Source organism: Chiloscyllium plagiosum, unplaced genomic scaffold (genome assembly GCF_037043375.1).
Source record: "Chiloscyllium plagiosum isolate Xiang-an unplaced genomic scaffold, Cpla_swu_hap1 HiC_scaffold_14, whole genome shotgun sequence".
NCBI lineage: Eukaryota > Metazoa > Chordata > Chondrichthyes > Orectolobiformes > Hemiscylliidae > Chiloscyllium > Chiloscyllium plagiosum.
Window position 1 is genome coordinate 83013723 of NW_028270152.1, and position 25142 is coordinate 83038864.

At 44.7% G+C, this 25142-nt stretch overlaps 1 protein-coding gene across 2 annotated transcripts in view; it reads right to left on the reverse strand.

Annotated features, from left to right (window-relative positions):
• Positions 1 to 310: 310 nt before the first annotated feature.
• LOC148148000 (uncharacterized) overlaps positions 311 to 25142 on the reverse strand; it is a 34255-nt gene continuing 9423 nt past the window's right edge. Inside the window, exons 4-8 of one of the 2 annotated variants that reach the window (XM_087993986.1) lie at positions 24163 to 24267; positions 19140 to 19247; positions 16290 to 16372; positions 12385 to 12460; positions 311 to 419 (exon numbers count right to left, since the gene is read on the reverse strand). In XM_087993986.1, the coding sequence (XP_087850112.1) occupies positions 408 to 419; positions 12385 to 12460; positions 16290 to 16372; positions 19140 to 19247; positions 24163 to 24168 (285 nt within the window). In that variant the 5' untranslated portion in view covers positions 24169 to 24267 and the 3' untranslated portion in view covers positions 311 to 407. Of the gene's footprint in view, positions 420 to 11479; positions 12461 to 16289; positions 16373 to 19139; positions 19248 to 24162; positions 24268 to 25142 lie in introns of those variants that run through there. The other variant, XM_087993985.1, reaches the window with a different exon arrangement.

Here is a 25142-nt window from a genome sequence, read left to right on the forward strand (position 1 = left end):
CTGAAATGGTGCTGGAATTTGAGTCCACAAGGAATTTCAATGAGAAATTTGCAGAGAATTGGAAGTCGGGAATTTACAGATTAACATCATAAAGTGGATGATTGGGACTAAATCTGACAGTTCCTGCAAAAAGACGAGGTGTAACTTGGATAAATCTGTGCTCTGTCTCAGCCAATACCTCCTTCCACAGCTGCAGGACCAAGAATTAAACACATACCCAAAGGGTGATCCAACCATGGACTTGAACATCTTTCTGCTTTTGGCTTGACAAAAATATTGAAGATATTTTCCCACAGACAGAACAGACAAACCTTTCTCCTTTCACAGTTAAATGCCAATGATATTCAGATCGTGATGACTCTGTGGACTGTAGAAACTTGCTTTTGAGATCCCAGTCTCAATTATTCTCAATTAATATCCTATAAAATAAATTCACAAAACAAAGCTCATAGTCAGTGCAAGATGAATAGTGAAGGCAAACACTTCTTTTGGTATGTGTTCGATGCTCCTCTTCAAATTGCACCGCCCCCACCCAGGAAGAGGACACGTGCATGCTCCTTGCTGTACCTTGGCCCCAGATAAAGATGGCAGCCATAACCCAGCACCTCTCACTGCCTGAGGCCCAAGCCATCTTCCACTTTGCTGCAAACGTGGGACCAAGAGTTTCTAATTCACACTGATACATTTCATCCAGTTTCTGTTGCCACTCTCCCCTTTCCTCCTCCTGCACACACCAAGGGTCATCACGAGTCCAGTGACCCTTCCTCAGAACCGATGGCAGTTGGGAAAATTAGAAACCCCACAGGAAACAGGCCCTTCGGCCCAACAATTCCACACCCACCCAGACCCATTCCCCTACCCTATTACTGACCATTTCCCCGGACTAATGCACATCCCTGAACACTCCGGGAAATTCTCCAATTCTCCTAACCTGCACATCTTTGGACTACAGGAGATAGGGATTAAAGAGTAAATAATAGTTGGGGACAGAGCCCAAAGAAAGACTGGAACATTTGGAAAGACAAAAGAGTGGATAACAATCCGGCTGGGAGGGCAGAAAGCTGTTAATGGAGGAGACAGGAACCTGGTCGCATCTCAGTAGCGGTGGTGGAAATGGCGGCTGATGATCTATGTTCTGTTGCAAAAAAGACCCGGAGCATCCAGTTGCCCCCCACTTTAACACACAAGGCTGTTCCCAGGCCCAGCTAAATTTTCCTGTAGTGTTCAGGGATGTGCATTATTCTCTTTGCCCCCTACCTCATTTCCCAGGCCTTGTTATTACATAGCCTGCTATTACACACTACCTATGGATAACCACTAACAGTCTCCATAAACAGTTATTTACCCTCCCCTAGCCAGGTTGATACCACTCCTTGCTCAGATCTCTCTCTCTTTGGACTCTATCCCCACCTATCATTTACTCCTTAACCTCTACCTTCTGCATATAAACCAATAGTTTTTTCTCAGTAATATCAGTACCTGAGGAAGTGCCACCGGATCCAAAATGCGAACTGATTTCTCTTCACAGATGCTGCCAGATCTGCTGAGCTTTTCCAGTACCTTCTGGTTGTTGTGCATGATTTACAGCATCCGCAGTTCTTTTGATTTTAATTTACTCCGAGTATTTCTTTCAGGTCTAGCAGACTGAAACAGTATTTATCAACCCTCCCAGTCCACACTAACTCCATCTCTCTCCCAGTCCCTTCACACTCACTGAGACCCCTCCCCACTCACAGTGACACTGCGCTTGCAAAGCTCATGGTCAGGTGTTGGCCCACTGGACCCACCCCGCATTCACTTCTATTGGCTGGAGGATCACGCCAACTGTCCTATTGGTCTGAAGCTGTGTCAATCAGCCAGGCTCCATTGTGACATAGGTGGTGGGATCCTCCCAGGTGCATCAGAGGCTGAGGGGTGACCTCAAAGATTTATAAAATCATGAGGGGCATGGGTAGGATGAATAGACAAGGTCTCTTCCCTGGGATGGAGGAGTCCAGAGCGAGAGGGCATAGGTTTAAGATGAGAAGGGAAAGATTTAAAATGGATCTGAGGGGCAATTTCTTTCACATTGGAGTTGGTGCGTGGATGGAATCTTCTCTCGGGAAGTGGAGGAAGTTGGTACAATTATACCATTTGGCATCTGGATGGGTATATGAATAGTAAGGGATATGTGCCAAGTGTTGGCAAATGGGACTAAATTAGGTTGGGATATCTGGTCGGCGTAGACCAGTTTAACCAAAGAGTGTGTTTTCATGCTGTACATGTCTATGGCTCTGCCCTGTGATGAGCTTCATCATTCACTGTGAATGGGACAGTATCTCAGAGCACAGGGGCTGGGGGCTATTCAGCCCAATGAGGCTGTACACTCTCCCTCTGGAGATGGTGCCAGTCAGTCCCAACTCGCCTTCCAAATCCTTCCTTTAAAAAGGAAAATTGCAAATTTGTTTTGACAATAACTACTGAATCTGCATCCAGCTGTCGATCAAACTGTTCCAGATGCTCAGAACTTACTGAGTAAAATAATCTTCACGTTTTTACCCTGCATTATTTGCCAGTTACCTGAAAGTAGTACATAAAAATTGTGACAATGTTAACAATTTCTCATGCTGTCTCTCTGTAAATTAAATTTCCTGGAAACAATTCTGCTCCTCGTTGAAGTCACTGCTTTACCTTCTCAGCTCCAAGGAAAATTTTCTGACCTTCTGCTAACTCTCCATAAAAGAGAAACCAATCTTAATTTTAATTTATTAGTGTCATAGAAATGTATAGCACAGAAACAGACCCCTTGGTCCAACTTGTCCATGCCCACCAGATATCCTAAATTAATCTCAACCCATTTGCCAGGACTTGGCTCATATCCTTCTCAAACTTGCCTGATCACATATCCAATCAGATGCCTTTTAAATGTTGCAATTGTACCAGCCTCCACACTTTCTCTGGCAGCTCATTCCGTACACATACCATGTTCAGCTTGAAAACATTGCTCCTCACATCCCTTTTAAATCTTTTCCCTCACACCTTAAGCCTGTGCTCTCTGGTTTTGGACCCACCTAACGTGGGAAAAAGGCCCTGGCTGTTCACCCTCACCATGTCCCTCACGAGTGAATCAACCACTGAGGTCACCTCTCAGCATGCGATGTCCCAGGGAAAACAGCCCCAGCCAATTCAGCCTCTCCCTATATCTCAAACTCTCAACCCTGGCAACATCTTTGTGCATCTTTTCTGAATCCTTTCAAGTTTCACAACATCATTCCTATAGCGGGGAGACCAGGACTGAAAGCATAATTCGAGAAGTAGCTGAATCAATGCCCTGTACAGACCCAAAATAATGTCGCAACTCCTATACTCAATACAAAACATCTTCTTCACTAGCCTACCTAAGATTCCACTTTCAAGGAAGTGTGAACCTGCATTCCAAGGTCTCTTTGTTCAGCAACACTTCCCAGGACCTCCTCATTAAGTGTACAAGCCCTGCTCTGATTTGCTTCTCCAAAATGCAGAACCTCATATTTATCGAAATTAAACCCATCTGCCCCTCCTTAGCCCATATGATTGAAGTCCCATTGTACTGAGGTAAACTTCTTCACTGTCCATTACACCTCCAGTTTTGGTATCTAGTGTAAACAGACCTCATATATTCACATAGAAATCATTGATATAAAATGACAAAAAGCAGTGGACCCAGCACCCATCCTGACAGCATATTTCTCACACAGTTGTTGGGTTGGGTAAGTTGTTGGCATGGACGGTACGGACTGAAGGGTCTGTTTCCATGTTATACATCTCTATGACCTTCTAGACAATTCTGTATCTAAATAGCTCGTCCTCCCTGTATTCTACAGTCACAAACTTGCTAACCGGTCTGTTATGTAGAACTTTGTGTCTTCCTGGAGTCCAAGTTAGCGACTTCCATATACAAAGCCATGCTGCCTCTCCCTCATCACTTCTTGCCTTTCCAATTACATGTAAATCATGTCCTTGAGAATCACATCCAACAACTTCTCTGCCACTGATTTCAGGCTCACTGGTCTATTGTTCCCTGGCCTTTCCCTTCCCACCTTTCTCAAATAATTGCGCCCATCGTCCAGCACCTCACCTGTGACTATCAATGACACAAATATTTCAGCAAGGGGTCCAGCAAATATTTCCCTAGATTCCCACAAAGTTCTGGGTTACACCTGAGCAGGTCCCAGGGATTATTCCACCTTGCTACCGTTTAAGACATCCAGTACCCCCTCCTCTGTAATATGGACACTTATCACGTTATCATTATTTATTTCTCCAAACACTCTAGCTCTTTCAGTAAAAGAATCTCATATAGAATCTCTCCCACCTCCTGCGGTTCCACAGACAGCCTTGATGATTTTTGCGGGTACCTATTCTCTGCCTGGTTACCCGTTTGTCCTTAGTGTATTTGTACAATCACTTTGGATTCTCCTTAAACCTATTTCCTAAAGCTATCTCATGTCCCAATTTTGCCCTCGTGGTTTACCTCGAGTATACTCCAACTGCCCCTACACTCCTCTAGGGAGTCACACAAACCCAGCTGTCTGTACCTGCCATATCCCTCCTTCATTTTCTTGACCAGGCCTTCAACTTCTCTCGACAGGCAGCATTCTCTACTCCTACTAGCCTTGGCTTTAACAGGAACATACTGTCTATGTACTCTCATCGTCGCAGGACTATAGAGGCAATGGCAGATGAGGACAGAGATGCAATTATTCTCAGTAAAGAGTTTATGTTGGGAAAGATAACAGCCTAAAGGTAGATGGGTCTCCTGGCCTTGATGGAATGCATCCCAGGGAAAAAAAAAGAAATGGCGGGGGGGGGGGGGGGGGGGGGGGGGGGGGGGGGGGGGGGGGGTCAGGTGGAATAGCTAATACAACTCGTGATAATTCACTAAAATTTGTTGGATTCTGGGATGGTTTTGACAGAATGGAAGCTGCCAATGTGGTGCCACTATTTTTCAAAAAGGACCCGTTAGCGTAACTTCTTTTGTGGAGAAAATGCTTGAATCTCTCAAGGAAGTAGTGGTGAGATATCTGGGTAGAAATTGTCTCATTGAGCAGACACAGCATGGATTCATGAAAGGCAGGTCATGTATAACGGCATTGTGGGCGGCACGGTGGCACAGTGGTTAGCACTGCTGCCTCACAGCGCCTGAGACCCGGGTTCAATTCCCGCCTCAGGCGACTGACTGTGTGGAGTTTGCACATTCTCCCCGTGTCTGCGTGGGTTTCCTCCGGGTGCTCCGGTTTCCTCCCACAATCCAAAAGATGTGCAGGTTAGGTGAATTGGCCATGCTAAGTTGCCCGTAGTATTAGGTAAGGAGTAAATGTGGGGGTATGGGTGGGTTGCGCTTCGGCGGGTCGGTGTGGACTTGTTGGGCCGAAGGGCCTGTTTCCACACTGTAAGTAATCTAATCTAATCTAATCTAATAACACATTTACTGAAATTATTTGAGGATACGACGAGTGTGTTGGACATGGGAGACTCGGTGGATGTGGTGTATCTGGATTTCCAGAAGGTATTCGACAAGGTGCCACACAAAAGGCTGCTGTATAAGGTAAAGATGCATGGCATTGTGCGTAATTATCATTGATACAGGATCGGTTAACCAACAAAAAATAAAGAATGGGGATAAATGGGTGTTTGGATTACTGTTGGCACTACAACTGTTCATAATTTACACAAGTGTTTTGGAGTTGAGGACCAAGTGTACGGTGTCAGAGTTCACATTTGATACAAAGATAAGGGAGAGCAATGTCTGCAGAGGCCACTGTCAGTCTGCACAGGGATACAGATATGTTAAGTGAGTGGGTAAGGATCTGGCGGATGGAGGACAATGTTGGGAAATGTGAGGTTATCCATTTTAGTTGGACTAACAGCAAACTGATGACGAAATGGTGAAAACTTGCAGCATGCTGCTGTACAGAGGGAGCTGGGTGTCCTTGTGCATGAATCACAGGAAGTTGGTTTGCAGGTGCAGCAAGTAATTATGGCAGTGAAGGGAATATTGTCCTTCATTGCTAGCGGGATGGTTATGCTGCAGCTGTACAGGGTGCTGGGAAGGCTACACCTGGAGTACTGTGTACAGGTTTGGTCCCCTTACATTAGCAAGGATGTACTGGCACAGGAGGTTTACTAGCTTGAGTTGGGAGTTGAGAGGGTTGGCGTATGTGGAGAGATTGAGAAAACTGGTTCTATAGTCATTGTAATTTAGAAGAATGGGAGGTTGGAGAGGAAAAAATAAAACTTTGAAGGAAGTAGATAAGATAGAAGCAGGGAGGTTATTTCCACTGGGGACGGGTGAAACTAGAGCATAACCTCAAAATAAGGGGAGCAGATTTAGGGCTGAGTTCAGGCGGAGCTTCTTCAGCTAAAGGGTTATGAATCTGTGGAATTCCCTGCCGAGTGCAGCATTTGACGTTATCAACTTGAACGCCTTGAAGGCAAAATGTAGATTTGTGAACAGGAAAAGAATTAAGGCTTATGGTGAGAGAGCAGGAATGTGGAGCTGAGGCCATGAAAAGGTCAGCCCTGATCTTGTGGATGGCAGAGCAGGCTTGAGGGGTCAGATGGCTTACTCCTGCTCTTATTCCTTATGTTCTTATGTTCCCACTTTCCAGCCATCCCTTTCCCTGGGAATAACCTCCTGCAAACAAATTTTGAAAGTGCTTGCCTTGTGCTGTCAAAATTGGCCTTTGTCTAATTTAGAACCTTAACTTTTAGATCTGGTCTATTATTTTCTGTAACTATTTTAAAACGAGGAGAATTATCAGAGAATCCCAACAGTGTGGAATAAGACCATTCATCTCATCACATCGACACTGACCCTCAGAGCCAGGGCCACCCTGCACATCCCTGAACACTGTAGGCAATTCAGCCTGGATAATCCACCCAACCTACACATCCCTGAACACTATGGGCAATTCAGCCTGGATAATCCACCCAACCTACACATCCCTGAACATGTGGGCAATTCAGCCTGGATAATCCACCCAACCTACACATCCCTGAACACTATGGGCAATTCAGCCTGGATAATTCACCCAACCTGCACATCCCTGAACACTGTGGCAATTCAGCCTGGACAATCGAACCTACCCAGCATATCTTTGCACTGTGGGAGGAAACCAGAGCACCCAGATGAAACCCACGCAGACAACCACAATAAGGAGATCATCCATTCCTTATTTCCCAGTTCCACCCAAATAACTTCACTGGACGTACTCCCAGGAATGTCCTAAGCACAACCATAATGCTGTCCCTAATCAAAAATGCCACTCCCCCTCCTCTTGTCCTCCTTTCTATTCTTCCTATAGCATCTATACCCAGAAACATTAAGCTGCCAGTCCTTTCTATAATACCCATGATATTAGATTAGATTACATTACATTACATTAGATTACATTACATTACATTACAGTGGGGAAACAGGCCCTTCGGCCCAACAAGTCCACACCGACCCGCCGAAGCGAAACCCACACCATACCCCTACATTTACCCCTTACCTAACACTACGGGCAATTTAGCATGGCCAATTCACCTGACCCTGCACATCTTTTGGACTGTGGGAGGAAACCGGAGCACCCGGAGGAAACCCACGCAGACACGGGGAGAACGTGCAAACTCCACACAGTCAGTCGCCTGAGGCGGGAATTGAACCCGGGTCTCAGGCGCTGTGAGGCAGCAGTGCTAACCACTGTGCCACCGTGCCGCCCACGAATATCCCAGTGCCATGTTCAAAACCATACCCTGAGCTCATTTGCCTTCCCTGTCAGGCCTCTTGCATTGAAATAAATGCAGTGTAACTGCGAAATCCCACCTTGTTCTGTGCCTTGCCCTTGCCTGCAATGACTATTTGCCTTCTGAACTGTACCAGTCTCAGAGATAGCTCTAATCTCACTATCTATTTGCGATCACACCTACTCCTCGCTGGTTTACTGCCTCCCGAGTAGCATTAACAAATCTCCCGGCCTCGATATTAGACACCTTCCAAATCAGGTACCCAAATACATCCTTCTTATGCAGGTCAACTTTACTCCAGAGTTGATCACAACGATCCAAAAATGTGAATCCTTTTCCCCTGCACCAGCTCCTTAGCCACTCATCGAGCACCTCCTCCTCCTCTGTAATATGGACTTTTTTTCAAGATGTCACCATTTATTTCCCCACATTCTATATCTCCCATGTACTTCTTCACAGTAAACACTAATGCAAAATACTTGTTTCCTATCTCGCCCATCACCTGCAGCTCCACACAATGGCTGCCTTGCTGATCTTTGAGGGTCTCTATTTTCTCCCTAGTTAGCCTTTTGTTCTTCATGTATTTATAAAAGCCCTTTGGATTATCCTTAACCCTATCTTCCAAAGCTATCTCACGGTCCCCTTTTTGCCTCCTGATTTCCCTCTTAATTATACACCTACTGCCTTTATACTCAAAGGAGTTTTGGATTGGAATAAATGCAAAATATTACATCTTGATAAAACAAACGAAGGCAGGACTTACACTCATTACAAGTAAGGCGTTGAGTAGTGATATGGAACAAAGAGACCGAGGGCTTCATGTCTTTGAAGTTTGTGTTACATGTAGACAGGGTGGTTAAGAAGGTGTTCAAGCACACTTACCTTTATTGTTCACACCTTTGAGTATAGGAATTGGGACGTTATGTTGAGGTTGTACAGGATGTTGGGGAGGCCTCTTCTGGAATTCTAAACCCAGTTCTGGTTGTGCTGTTATAGGAAGGATATCATTAAATCGGAGCAGGTTCAGAAGAGATTTACTGGAATATTAATGGGAATGAAGGGATTGTGTTATCAGGAAAGGGTGGGACTTTTTTCACTGGAGTTTAGGAGGTTGAGGGGTGACCTTATTAAAAGGTTTATGTAATTGTGAAGAGTGTAGATAAAGGTGAATGGCCAGGAGAGGGGAATTCAAAATTCGGGTGCATTCATTTTGAGAAGAGATGAGAAAGATTTGAGAAAAGACATTAGGATTTTTTTTTTTTTTAAAAATTACACGTGTGGAATGAACTTCCAGAGGAAGTGATAGTTGTGAATACAATTACAATATTTAAAATACATTCAGATAAGTACGTAAATAGGAAATATTTGGATGAATGTGGACTAAACAGAGGCAGGTACAATTAGTTCAGTTTGGAATTATGGTCGGCATGGACTGGTTGGACCACAGGGCCTATTTCCTTGCTGTATAACATTAGGACTCTAATTCTCACTATCTCCAAATTCCTCAATCCTCACAACTCTCCCGATCACTGTCACCTCATCCAGCCTCACAATTCTTCCTTACTTATATAATTCCTCTCCAGCCACAGAACGCTCCCTATCTCTAATCTCCTCCAGTTTCTCAAATCTCTGCTACATGTGCCTTTCTTTAATTCCCGCCTTAAGGATACCCTCACTCACTCCGATTGGTTGGAAGATAAACTGGTACTGCCTCGTGTACAAGTCCCACCCTCTGCCTCCTATTGGCCTGCGCTGACATCAATCACCTGAGGTCCATTGTGAGGTGAGTGGTAGTATCCTCCCTCTCTGCCCTGGGATGAGCTTCATCATTCACAGTGAATGGGGCAGTATCACAGAGCATGGGGCTGGGGGCTATTCAGCCCATTGGGGCTATACTCTCTCCCTCTGGAGATGCTGCAAATCTGTCCCAACTCCCCTCCCATTTGCCCTTAGCCCCCCAAACCTTTGCTTAAAAAGTTAAATTCCAAATCTGTTTATGAATAACTGTTGAATCTGTGTCCAGCTGCCATTCAGACTGTTCCAGCTGCTCAGAATTTACTGAATAAAATAATGTTCACATATTCACCCTGCATTAGTTGTCAATTACTTGAAAATAGTTACTAAAATTGTGACGTTGTTAACAATTCCTCTCTCTCTGCAAATTAAATACCTTGGAAACAAATCTGCACCTGGTCGAAATCATTGCTTAACCTTCTCAGCTCCAAGGACAATTATCTGTGCTTCTGCTAGCTCTCCACAAAAGAGGGATACATGTTATTTTCATTTATTAGTGTCAGATGTACAGCACAGAAACAGACCTTTGGTCCAATTGGTCCATGCCAAATAGGAATCCTAAACTAATGGAGTCCCGTTTGCCAGCTATTGGTCCGTATCATTCGAAACCCTTCCTATTCATGTACCCAATCGGATGCATTTTAAATTTGTAATTCTATCAGCCTCCACTACTTCATCTGGCAGCTCATTCCACACATACACCATGCTCAGCTTGAACACGTGGCCCCTTAGATCCCTTTTAAATTTTTGCCCTCTCAACTTAAGCCCATGTGCTCTTGTTTTGGACCCATCTAACCTGGGGGGAAAAGGCTCCGGCTGTTCACCATATCCATGCCCCTCGTGATTTTATAAATCTCCGTAAAATCACCTCTCAGTCTTCGACTCTCCAGGGAAATTAACCCCACCCTATTCAGCCTCTCCCTTTAGCTCAAATCCTCCAACCCTGGCAAAATTGTTGTAAATCTTGTCTGAACTCTTTCAAGATTCACAACACCCTTCCCAAAACAGGGAATTTTGAACTTAAAACAGAATTCCTGAATGGCTTAATCAATGTCCTGTCCAGCCACAATATGACGTCCCAGCTTCTGTATTCAATGCATTGACCAAAAAATTTAAGTGTACCAAACGCCACCTTCACTAGCCTTCCTACCTGCAACACCACTTTCAAGGAACAATGAACCTGCACACCATGGTTTCTTTGTTCAGCAACACTCCCCAGGATTTTACCATTAAGTGCATACGTCCTGCCCTGATTTGTCTTTCCAAAATACAACAGCTCACCTTTATCTAAATTGAACTCCATCTGCCATTCCTTGCTCCATTGGCCCATCTGATCAAGATCCCATTGTATTCTGAACTAACCTTCTTCACTGTCCACTACACCTCCAATTTTGGTGTCTTTTGTAAACCTACTGACCATACCTCATATTCACATCCAAGTCATTTGTTTAAGGACTCCATATCCATTCCTGCAGCACACTGCTGCTCACAGGCCTCCAGTCCACAAATCAACCCTCCGCCGCCTACCTTCAAGCCAGTTTTGTATCCAAATGTCTGGTTCTCCCAACATTCAATGTTATCTAACCTTGCTAACCAGTCTGCTCAGTGTCCATATAGACAACGTCCACAGTCTGCCTTCAAAAAAACTCAATCAAGTTAGAGAGAGAGAATTTCCCACACACAAAGCCACGTTGACTATCACTAATCATTCCTCGTCTTTGCAAATACATGTAAATCCTATCCCTCAGAATCCCTTCCAACAACTTGCCTGCCACTGACGTCAGGATGACTGTCCTCTTGCTCCCTGGCCTTTCCTTACTAATTTTTTAAATAATGGCACACATCTTCCAACACCTCACCTGTCATAAACGATGATATAAATATCTCAGGGAGGGGCACTGCTATCACTTTCCTAGCTTTCCACAAGTTTCTGGGATACACCTTGCTACGATTTAAGACATCCAGTACCACCTCCTCTGTAATATGGACACTTTTCAAGTTATCACTATTATTTCTCCAAACTCTCTAGAACAGAATAGCATAGTATCTCTCCCACTTCCTGTTGTTCCATAGATGGCCTTCTTGATCTTTAAGGTGTCCTATTCTCTGTCTGGTTATTATTTTATCCTTAATGTATTTGAAAAATCTCTTTGGATTCTTCTTAAACTATTTCCTAGAGATATGTCATGTCCCCTTTTTGCTCTCCTGATTACCCTCGAGTATATTCAGTAAAAACGTGATCCTGTACTCTCAATTCCTCTGCTTCCGCCATATCTGGTCCCAGCAGAAACAATTCCACTCCAAGACATCGCAGAAAGGTTTCCTACTTCAAGCACCACATCTCCCTTCCACATGATCAACAATGCCCTTCAATGCATATCCTCCACTTCCTGCACCTTCACCTTTACACCACCCCTCCAACCACAAGAAGAATATAATCCACCGGTCCTCACTTGCCACCCCACTTATCACCAGATAAAGCGACTTTTCCGCTACCTACAGTCAGACCCCACCACCAGGAATATATTTCCCTCCCCAGCCCTTTCTATGCTCCGCAGAGACCATGGGAATTTTGGTGCTGATGTGCTGTCCTACGGATACCTCAGTCACTCACCCTGCCAAATGGCCTAGTGATATTTTGGCTAAACGGATAATCCAGACACCCAGATAAAGTTCTGGAGCTCTGGGTGTGAAGCCTGCCACGGCAGATGGTGGAATGTGAATTCGATAAAAATTTGGAATTAGGAATCGATGAAAGACTATGAATCCATTGTCGATTGTTGCGAAAAAACCCCCATCAGATTCATAATATTCTTCAGGGAAGTAATCTGCCATCCTTACCAGGTCTGGCCTACGTGTGACTCCAGACCCACAGCAATGTGACTGCCCTTTGGGCCCAGCCAGTGACACCCGCATCCTGTGAATGAATAAAAAAGGTCAAGTCTTGTATACAACCATACTATTCTTACAGATAAGTGATGTTTTTGTACATTTGCTTCTCAATTCCCTGCTGACTATTGGGGAAGGGGTGAGGAGGGGTCAATAGTACAATCCCAGTAAGAAGATCATCCCTTATTTCTCAGTTCCACCTGTATAACTTGCCTCGATGTACTCCCAGGAATACCCTCTTGAAGCCCAGCTGTAATGTTATCCCTAATCAAAAATACCTCTTCCCCCTGCTCTGTTGCCCCCTTTCTATCTTTGCTATAGCATCTATACACCGGAACATTAAGCTGCTAGTCCTATCCATCCCTGAGTCATGCCTCTGTAATTGCTATAATATCCCAGTGCCATGTTCAAAACTATGCCCTGAGCTCATCTGCCCGACCTATCCGGCCTCCTACATTGAAATAAATGCAGTGTAACTGCTCAGTCCTACCTCGTTCTCTGCCATGCCTTTGCCTGCCTTGACTGTTTGACATCTGAACTGTACCAGCCTCAGACTCAGCTCTTTCCTCACTTTCTCTTTTGGTTTACCCACATTCCTTCACTGTTCTAATGCCTCCTGAATAGCACTAGCAACTCTTCCTTTCCAGTGCCGGGACAATCCATCCTTCTGATGGAGGTTAATTCTACCCCACAAGAGATTCAAATGATCCAACAATGTGAACTCTTCTATTCCAATGTCATTGATACCAATAAACAGCCCCCCCCACCCCCCCGAAAATAGTTATTGTCCCCTTTAAGAATATTCTGCTCCCTCTCGGAGGTATCCTTATACAAAAATTACACATTCGAATAATAAACCTTACACTCAACAGGTCATCATAAAAGGATTACATGACACATTGAATAGACAATAGATGCAGGAGTAGGCCATTCAGCCCTTCAAGCCTGCACTGCCATTCAATATGATCATGGCTGATCATTCCTAATCAGTATCCTGTTCCTGCCTTATCTCCGTAACCCTTGATTCCAGTATCTTTGAGAGCTCTATCCAACTCTTTCTTAAATGAATCCAGAGAGTGGGCCTCCACTGCCCTCTGGGGCAGAGCATTCCACACAGCCACCACTCTCTGGGTGAAGAAGTTTCTCCTCATCTCTGTCCTAAATGGTCTACCCCATATTTTTAAGCTGTGTCCTCTGGTTCGGCACTCACCCATCAGCGGAAACATGTTTCCTGCTGCCAGAGTGTCCAATACTTTCATAATCTTATATGTCTCAATCAGATCCCCTCTCAGTCTTCTAAACTCAAGGGTATACAAGCCCAGTCGCTTCAGTCTTTCATTGTAAGGTAATCCCGCCATTCCAGGAATTGACCTTGTGAACCTACGCTGCACTCCCTCAATAGCCAGAATATCTTTCCTCAAATTTGGAGACCAGAACTGCACACAGTACTCCAGGTGTGGTCTCACCAGGGCCCTGTACAGCTGCAGAAGCACCTCATTGCTTCTATACTCAATTCCTCTTATTATGAAGGCCAGCATGCGATTAGCCTTCTTCACTACCTGCTGTACCTGCATGCTTGCCTTCATTGACTGGTGTACAAGAACACCCAGGTCTCTCTGTACTGCCACTTTGCCTAAATTGATTCCATTGAGGTAGTAATCTGCCTTCCTGTTCTTGCCACCAAAGTGGATGACCATACATTTATCTATTGTCTATTAACATTTACTGAGATTACCATCTGAATGTCCACCTATAATATCCTGTAATACAAGTTTACAAAATCTGTCACTCTCAGTTCAAGTTAGAAACTCACACCATCCCCTCCTCGTTGCCCAGGATTACTGTACATATGACCCTTTAGGACATCAGCAGTCAACTCAGGGGGAAATCTGTGGGTTTCTAGGAGATTCCAACTTGAGATCTTATGTGACTGAACACAGCAGTTCTTTGACACATTGGAGAAAATGACCCAAGCGTCAGTGAGATATGGGGAACAAGAATGACTTTCTTTTCTTTCATTCCGTGCTGCCGCTCTGCCTCATCAATAAGACATGGGTGTGAAAGGCTAATGCCTAACGATGGGCAAGTTGTCTCCATCCTGACCAATGGGTAGGAAGATCCTCTCAATCACTCCAAAGCGTATCCCTAAAAAGATAGCAACTCTGCCTGCTTCCCACTGCCCAGTGCTCCCAGTAAACGTTTGGATGAATGGGAAGGGGGGAATATCTCCTAGAAAAGGCATAACTGTAAAGGTCTAAGAGGATTATGAAAAGAGAGATGCACAGGAGAAGGGGGCAACAAGTTGCCAGATGGGGTGTAACTTGGGAAAATGGGAAGTTGCTCATTTTGGAGGAGATAATAAAAGAACAAAGTACTATTTAAATGGTAGAAACTGTAGAAAGCTGCACCACAAAGGGACCAGGGGTAATTGTTCAGGAAACACAGAAAGCTACCACACAGTTACAACAGGGAATCAGGAAGGGGAATGGAACGTTTTGTTTCAAAGGTTTTCAGTATTAGAGTTTGGAGTATATGCCCGAGAGTAACATGTGGAAGTGCTGGTTACACCACCATATCTGCCGTAATGAGAACAGTTTTGGTCCCTTCAGATAAGGAAATGTGTCACTTTATTGGAGGCATTTCAAGGAAAATTCAATTAGATGATCCCTAGTTTGGAGGGATTATCTTTTAAATAAAGGCTGAAAAGGTTGGGACTCTACTCACTGGATTTTGGAGAAAGCGAGGTGATCTCATTGAGACAGATGGGATTCTTAAGGGGTTTGACAGGATAAATACTGAGAGGATGTGTCTGAGCGTAAATACTGAGAGGGGAGTCTGAAATCAGATTCTGAGTCATGGAATCAAGGGTTCTGTTTTGGATTCAGGTTTAAGGCGACACAGACGCGGGTAAGGGGTTTCAGTGGCAATGGAGCTGGGGTGAGGTGGAGAAAAGCAATGTTTAAGAGATTGGAATTCCTGGTGTTGTGATTGTGTGGATGTCTGATCAGAAGGTCACCTTGGGGTCAGATATAACAGCAATATTGTGAAGAGTATCGTTCTGCCTCAGAGAGTTCCCAGTGGGAGGGAGGGGCTCAGCAGAAAGGTAAAGGTAAGGCCATGGGTTTAACCGTGACAATGTTTCATTGGAGGAAACTGCAGCTAATCGAGTAGTGGCAATGTGGTAAGCAGTTTGGTAACTGAGTAACAGTGGAGTAATGGAGAGGGATGATCGGGAGGGAGAACTGGGTATCATCAGTGTACATGTCAAACCTAACACAGTGTTTTTGGACGATATCACCTCCTGGCACTATGTACGTGAGATACAGGAGAGACCAAGGATAGATCGTTGAGGGACACCAAATGCAAGGAATTCAGAAAGGAAAGGGAGAGTGGAGATGGAGCAGGATTTTCCAACAACGGTGAGGTCAAATATTAGTTTTCCACAGAATGGGAGAGAAGGACATAACCAAAAAAGACCAACAGACAGAACAAGGAACAATATCTATGAATTGGCGAGGGGGAGTGATGAGGCGGCAGCGGAGGAAAGAGAGTTGGAAAGTGAGTTTACCGAGATTAGGGTAAAGGGTCAAGGTGAGCTCTGATAAGGCTTGACAAGAGACTGGAGAAAGTTGTAGGTTTAGGATAAAAACCAGGAACACCACGTGAGGCAGTTTGGCTCAGTGGGCTAGTGGGAGGGAGGGAAGCAGCAGATCGGATTATCTCAGTCTTAGCGACAGAGAAACTCCATGAGCTCTTCACTCGTTGATGGAGGGGAGGATGAAGGAGACAGGATGATGGACAGTGTTTTACAAAGAAACAAAACCAGGGTTAGTGATATTTAAAATGAGTGAACAAACCTGATGTATTTAACTTTTATCCAGAATATTAAAACAAACGACTGAAGTCCTGGTTCGAATCCCGTCTTGGCAGATGGTGGAATCTGAATTCAAGAAAAAAAAACAATGTATTAGGAATCTTCTGATCTCCATGAAACCATTGTCAATGGCGAAAAAAATCCTGCCAATCTGACAGTGGCCCAGCCAGCTGCTCACTGTATTAATCACTGCAAAGTCTCAACACAGGAATGAAACTGGATGGACCAGTTGGCAACAAACAAGGCACCAGAAATTACAACCACAGAATCAGCCCTCTCGATGGTGCAACATCCTCCTCACTAACATATGGTTTTTGTTGCCAAAATGTGGAGAGCTGTCTCACAGACTAGTCAAGGAACAGCCTGACATAGTCATACTCACGGGATCATCCCTTACAAATAATGACCGGACACCACCATCACCATCCCTAGATATCGAGAATGTGGTGCTGGAAAAGCACAACAGGTCAGGCAGCATCCGAGGAGCAGGAGAATCGACGTTTCGAGACACAGCCCTTCATCATCCTGACCTGCTGTGCTTTTCCAGCACCAGACTCTTGACTCTGATCTCCAGCATCTGCAGTCTTCACTTTCTCCTGAAATCTCTGGATATGTCCTGTCCACCGGCAGGACAGACCAGGCAGAGGTGGTGGCACAGTGGTGTACAGACAGGGAGGATTTGCCCTGGGAGTACACAACATTGGCTCCGGAGACCAGGATGTCTCATGGCTCCTGCTGATTACCACGTCCCGTCCTCCCTTGGCTGATGGATCAGTTCTCCTTCATGTTGAACAACATTTGGAGGAAGCACTGAGGAAGTAAAATGGTGTCAAACATACTCTGGGTACAGGATTTCAATGTCCACAATCGAGACTAGCTCTGCAACAGATTTACTGACAGAGCTGGTCAGATCCTAAAGGATATAGCTGCTCAACTGAGTCTGCAGCGGGTGGTGAGGGAACCAACAAGAGGGAAAAACATACTTGATCTCATTGTTATGAATTGACCAGCAGCAGATACATCTGGCCATCACAGTATCAGTAAGAGCGACCATCACACATTCCTTTCGGAGACAAAGTCTTGGCTTAAAGTTGAGAAAAACCTCCATTGTGTTGAGTGACACTATCACCGTTCTAAATGGGACAGACTTCGAAGAGAAGTAGGATCTCAAACTGGGTATCTCTGAGGCACTGTGGGACATCAACAGCAGCAGAACTGTACTCCAGCACAATCTGTAATCTCATGGGTTTGTAAATCCTGCTCTCACCCATCACAATGGACAGGAAAGGAGGGCATGCCATGAGCAGCACCAGGCAGTCCTAAAAATGAAGTGCCAACCTGGTGAAGCTACCAAACAGGACCATCTGCATCAAACAGCATCAGCAGCAAGCAGAGCTAAACGATCCTACATCCAATGGAACAGATCGGAGCTCTGCAGTTCTGCCACACCCAGTTGTGAACGGTGATGGACAATTAAACAACTCACTGGAGGAAGCATCACAGAAATCCCCACCCTTACTGATGGAGGGGCCTCACACATCCATGCACCAGATAAGATGACAGCATTTGCAGCAATCTGCAGCGGAAGTGCAAAGTGGGATGATCCATCTCAGCCTTCTCCAGTAGTTTCTAACATTACAGATGTGAGTTTTAAGCCAGTTCGATTCAGTTTGAATAACATCAAGAAATGGTAAAGTAGTGCAAAGGCTACGGGCCCTGCCAATATTCTGGCAATAATACTGATGGCTTGTGCTCCAGAACTTGCCACCCACCAAGCCACGTACCGCTCCAGCACTGGCATCTACCGACAATGTGGAACATTGCCCAGGGATGTTCAACACAACAACACAGGGCAATCCAACCCAGGCAATTTCCCTCTGTCAGTCCACACTCCATCAGCAGTAAAGTGATGGAAGGTGTCATCAACAGGGCTACCAAGCAGCAGCTGCTCAGCAACAGCCAGCTCAGCGACACTCACTTTAGGCTCCACCAGGGCCACTCAGCTCCCGATGGTGTTACCGCCCTGATTCACAATCTGGCAACCAGCTGAATCCTAGAGGTGAGGTGAGAGCGACAGCCCAGTCCCACTCCAAGATCACTATTTCTAGCTGATTCTACCCTTGTATCAGCTCATATACTCTCATCCACCTGGTGTTATCTCTAGACTTCATTATCCAAACACACTCCTGGCCAGCTGCCCACATTCAACCTCCCTGTAATCTCAAGAAACACTATATCTCTGCTGCCCAAGTACTCCCTCGTACCAAAATTTGTCGATCCATCAAAAGGCTCCTATTCATAATCAACAACATAGAGCCACAGAGATGTACAGCATGGAAACAGACCCTTTAATCCAACCCGTCCATGCCGACCAGATATCCCAATCCAATCTAGTCTCACCTGCCAGCATCCTGCCCACATCCCTCAATTTAAAATTCTCACTCTTGATTCAATTCCTGGTTGTGATCATCCCGAGCTCGCTGCAACACACACCCTTTGAGATCTCGACAACCCATTCTGTTCAAGACTCCCAATGATCTGTTAATTCATTACCTCACCTGTGTGGCTGCTTTTACAGTTGCCAAAGCAAAAAGGTCTGAAATTCACAGCTAAAACCTCACAGATCTGCTTTCCTCCTTTAGACATTCCTCAAAACCTGCTTATTTGGCAATGCTTTTGGTCACCTGACCTTCTCTGGCCTTATGTCTAAAGTTCCCAATAATATTTTTGTGAAATTATAAGCAGGATAACAAAACTACAAACTGTTCTTTAATTGGACATGATCTTCAGATCATCACTGTTGCTGTAATGAATACTCTGTAATGTCTCTTACCCAACCACATTGTAGGAGCACCTTCACCACACAAACTGCAGCTGTACAAGAAAGTAAAACATCACCCTCTCCCCAGGCAACAGGGGCTTTGGCATTAATCACTGGTATCTGTGGAAGGAGAAACACAGTTGATATTTCAGGGAGTGCAAAACGGATTACAGGGAATGAAAATGGTGCAGAATTTGATAGTTAGAAATGGAAGGAAAACGCACTTGCTTATTGGAAAAAAGAATTCTTGACTGTCAAAGATTTTCCAGAAAACAATTAATAAGCAGCAGATGGTCAGGGGCTGGGCGGCAGTGAAAAATTAACTTACAAAAATGTCTGTAAAAGTAATACTAAAATACTAAACAGACCAAATATACACCCATTGTTTGAGACTGAGGAAGCTAGATATTGACAAAGTGGTCATGAGGGAGCCCAGAGATGAAGCAGAACAGTGTAAGCTGTTATGATCCCACAGTCATAAAGATGTATAGCACCAACACAGACCCTTCGGTCTAACTCATCCACGCCAACTAGGTATCCAAGCCTAATGTATTCCCATTTGCCAGCACTTGACCCATATCCCTGTAAATGCTTCCTAATCATATCATGTGTCCATTTAGATGCCTTTAACATGTTTTAAATGTACTAGCCTCCACCACTTCACCCGCTGCATGAAAGAGTTGTCCTTTAGGCCCCTTTGAAATTTTCTCCGTTCACCCTAAATGCCCTCTACATCTGGACACCACCACTCCAGGGAAAACACCTTGTTTATTTACTCTGTTCATGCCCCTCATGATTGTATAAACCTCCATCACATCACCACTCAGCCTACGGCACACCAGGAAAAACAGCCCAAGCCTTTTATGCCTCACCCTACAGCTCAAATCCTCCAACCCGAACAACATCCTTGTAATTCTTTTTTCAAACCTTTCAAGTTTCACAGCACTCTTCTGATAGGAGGCAGGCCAGAACTGCACACAATATTCCAAAAGTGGCCTAACGAATGTCCTGTACAGCAACATGACCTCCCACATCCTATACTCAACGCTCGAACCAATAAAGGAAAATATACTGAACACCTTCTTCATCATCCTATCTACCTGCAACTTGGCTTGCAAGGACTATGAACCTGCAATCCAAGGTCTCTTTGTTCCGCAAACGTCTCCAGGGCCTTGCCATTCAGTGTACAAGTCCTGCCCTGATTTGCTTTTCCAAACAGCAGCACCTCACATTTATCTAAATTAAACCCCATCTGATCAATATCTCATTGTAATCTGAGGTAACCTTCTTCATTATCCACAATATCTCCAATTTTGTATGACCTGCAAACTCATTTACGATACCAAATCATTTAAATGAATGGCGAAACAAATCCAGAAATAAACATCCATTTCTCTGAGTTTGAATGTGCTCTGTGTAAATCCTGCCCAATGACTCTGTACCAGAGAAAGGCTGAACATGCGCCTGGTTGCACCTTGCCCCCTACAAAGCTGGCGGCTCCGCACGTGTCCAGTGAATTCTTGTCCTGAATAAAGATGGCGGCGTGCACTCATGCCTGCAGCCACACTGAGGCAATTCCCCGTTTACTGAAAACACGAGACTGAAACATTCAAATTTGTGTTTTCCGATGTGCACATTTTGTTTGTAAAACCTCTCCGCTCATACAGAATCGCTCTCACCTCCTGCGGTTCCACAGACAGCCTTGATGACTTTTGCGGGTACCTATTCTCTGCCTGGTTACTCGTTTGTCCTTAGTGTATTTGTACAATCACTTTGGATTCTCCTTAAACCTATTTCCTAAAGCTATCTCATGTCCACTTTTTGCCCTCCTGGTTTACCTCGAGTATACTCCTACTGCCGCTACACTCCTCTAGGGATTCACACAAACATAGCTCTCTGTACCTGCCATATCCCTCCTTCATTTTCTCGACCAGGCCCTCAATTTCTTTCGTCAGGCAGCACTCTTTACACCTACCAGCCTTGGCCTTAACAGGAACATACTGTCTATATACTCTCATTGTTGCAGGCCTATGGAGGCAATGGCAGATGAGGATACAGAAGCAATCATTCTCAGTAAAGAGGTAATGTTGGGAAAGATAACAGCCTAAAGGTAGATGGGTCTCCTGGCTCTGATGGAATGCATCCCAGGGACTAAAAGAGATGTTGGGAAAGGGGGCGGGGGGGGCGGAGAATAACAAATAGACCTCGTGATAATTCACGAAAATTTGTTGGATATCTGGTTTTGACAGACTGGAAGCTGCAAATGTGGTGCCACTATTTTTCAAAAAGGATCCGTTAGCTTAACTTCTGTAGTGGAGAAAATGCTTGAACCTCTCAAGGAAGTAGTGGTGAGATATCTGGGTAGAAATTGTCTCATTGAGCAGACACAGCATGGATTCATGAACGGCAGGTCACGTTTAACGCATTTACTAGAATTACTTGAGGATACGACGAGTGCGTTGGACAAGGGGGACTCGGTGGATGTGGTGTACCTGGATTTCCAGAAGGCATTCGATAAGTTGCCACATAAAAGGCTGCTGAATAAGGTAAACATGCATGGCATTATGGGTAATTATCATTGATACAGGATCGGTTAACCAACAAAATGTAAAGAATGGGGATAAATGGGTGTTTGGATTTGTGTTGGCACTACAACTGTTTGCAATTTACACAAATGTTTTGGAGTTGAGGACCAAGTGTACGGTGTCAGAGTTCACATTTGATATAAAAATGAGGTAGAGCAATGTGTGCAGAGGCCACTGTAAGTCTGCACAGGGATACAGATCAGTTATGTGGGTGGGTAAGGATCTGGCAGATGGAGTTCAATGTTGGGAAATGTGAGGTCATCCATTTTAGTCGGACTAACAGCAAACTGATGACGAAATGGTGAAAACGTGCAGCATGCTGCTGTACAGAGGGAGCTGGGTGTCCTTGTGCATGAATCACAGGAAGCTGGTTTGCAGGTGCAGCAGGTAATTATGGCAGTGAAGGGAATATTGTCCTTCATTGCTAGAGGGATGGTAATGCTGCAGCTGTACAGGGTGCTGGGGAGGCCACACCTGGAGTACTGTGTACAGGTTTGGTCTCCTTACTTCAGGAAGATGTACTGGCACTGGAGGGAGTATAGAGGAGGTTCACTAGTTTGGGTTAGGAGTTGAGGATTGGTGCATGCGGAGAGATTGAGAAAACTGGTTCTATAGTCATTGTAATTTAGAAGAATGGGAGGTTGGATAGGAAACAATAAAATTATGAAGGGAGTAGATTAGACAGAAGCAGGGAGGCTATTTCCACTGGGGGTGGGTCAAACTACAGAGCATTACCTCAAAATAAGGGGGAGCAGATTTAGGACTGAGTTCAGGAGGAGCTTCTTCAGCTAAAGGGTTGTGAATCTGTGGAATTCCCTGCCGAGTGCAGCATTTGACGTTATCAACTTGAATGCCTTTAAGGCAAAATGTAGATTTGTGAATAGGAAAAGAATTAAGGGTTATGGTGAGAGATCAGGAAAGTGGAGCAGAGGCCATGAGAAGATCAGCCCTGATCTTATTCAATGGTAGAGCAGGCTTGAGGGGCCAGATGAAAGTTCTTGCCTTGTGCTATCAAAATTGGCCTTTGTCCAATTCAGAACCTTAACTCTTAGATCTGGTATATTATTTTCTGTAACTATTTTAAAACTTGTAGAATTATCAGAGACTCCCAACAGTGTGGAAGCAGGTCATTCAGCCCATCATACTAATACTGACCTGGAAAGCCTCCTAACCTCCTCCTATAACATTGCACTTCTCAGGGCCAGCCAACCTACACATCCCTGAACATTATGGGCAATTCATCCTGGATAATCCACCCAACCTGCACATCTTTGGACTGTGGGAGGAAACCAGAGCACCCGGACAAAATCCATGCAGAAAACCCCAATAAGGTGATTATCCCTTTCTTATTTCCCAGTTCCACCTAAATAACTTCACTGGGCGTACTGCCAGGAATATCCTCCCTAAGCAAAAACATAATGCTATCCCGAATCAAAAATGTCACTCCCCCTCCTCTCTTGTCCCCCTTTCTATTCTTCCTATAGCATCTATACCCTGGAACATTAAGCTGCCAGTCCTATCCATCCCTGAGTGATGCCTCTGTAATTGCTATAATATCCCAGTGCCATGTTCAAAACCATACCCTGAGCTCCTCTGCCTTCCCTGTCAGGCCTCTTCTATTGAAGTAAATGCAGTGCAACTGCTCAGTTCGATTTCATTCTGTGCCTTGCCCTTGCCTGCCTTGACTATTTGACTTCTGAACTGTACCAGCCTCAGACATATCTCTTTCCTCACTATCTTCTTGGGTTTACACCCACTCCCTCACTGGTTTAATGCCTCCCGAGTATCACCAGCAAGTCTCCCTGTCTAGACATTAGACACCTTCCAATTCAGGTACAATCCATCCTTCTTACGCAGGTCAACTCTACTCCAGAGGAGATCACAACGATCCAAAAAACGTGAATCCTTTTCCCCTGCACCAGCTCCTTAGCCACTCAATGAGCACCTCCTCCTCCTCTGTAATATGGACATTTTCCGAGATGTCACCATTTATTTCCCCACATTCTATATCTCCCATGTACTTCTTCACAGTAAACACTAATGCAAAATACTTGTTTCCTATCTCGCCCATCGCCTGCAGCTCCACACAATGGCTGCCTTGCTGATCTTTGAGGGTCTCTATTTTCTCCCTAGTTAGCCTTTTGCTCATGTATTAACAAAAGCCCTTTGGATTATCCTTAACCCTATTCGCCAAAGCTATCTCACGTCCCTTTTTTGCCTCCTGATTTCCCTCTAAATTATACTCCTACTGCCTTTATACTCAAATTTTTTTTGGATTGGAATAAATGCAAAATATAACATCCTGACAAAACAAACGAGAGTAGGACTTACACTCAATAAAAGTAGGGCCTTGAGTAATGATATGGGAACAAAGAGACCAAGGGGTTCACGTCTTTGAAGTCTGTGTTACATGTAGAAAGGGCGGTTAAGAAGATACTTAGCACACTTACCTTCATTGTTCACACCTTTGAGTACAAGAGTGGGGACGTTGCGTTGAGGATGTACAGAACGTTGGGGAGGCCTCTTCTGGAATACTCTGTCCAGTTCTGTTTGTGCTGTTATAGGAAGGATATTATTAAATTGGAGCATGTTGCCATGAATGGAGGGATTGTGTTTTAAGGAGAGGCTGGATAGGCTGGGAATTTTTTTCACTAGCATGCACAAGGTTGAGGGGTGACCTTATTAGAGGTTTACAAAATCAGAAAGTGTGTAGATAAGGTGAATAGCCGGGGGAGAGAGGGATTCAAAACTCGGGTGCATTCATTTTGAGAAGAAATTAGAAAGATTTGAGAAAAGACATTAGGGTTTTTATAAAAAAATTATATGTGTGAAATGAACTTCCAGAGGAAGTGGTAGCTGTGAATACAATTACAATATTCAAAAGACATTCAAATAAGTACATAAATAGGAAATATTTGGATGGATGTGGACTAAGCGGAGGCAGGTACAATTAGTTCAGTTTGGAATTATGGTTGGCATGGACTGGTTGGACCACAGGGCCTGTTTCCTTGCTGTATAACATTATGATTCTAATCCTCACTAACTCTAAATTCATCCATCCTCAACTCTCCCGATCACTGTCACTTCATCCAGCCTCACAACTCTTCCTTATTTATATAATTCCTCACCAGCCACAGAACGCTCCTCCAGTTTCTCAAATCTCTGCGATATGTGCCTTTCTTTAGTTCCAGCCTTGAGGATGCCCTCATTCACTCCGATTGGTTGGAGGACAAACTGGTCCTCCAGTACTGCCCTCTACCCCCTATTGGCCTGTGCTGACATCAATCATCGGGGCCCATTGTGAGGTGAGTGGTGGGATCCTCCCTCTCTCAGCCCTGGGATGAGTTACAATATTCACAGTCAATGGGGCAGTATCACAGAGCACAGGGGTTGGGGCTATTCAGCCCATTTGGGATGTACCCTCTCCCTA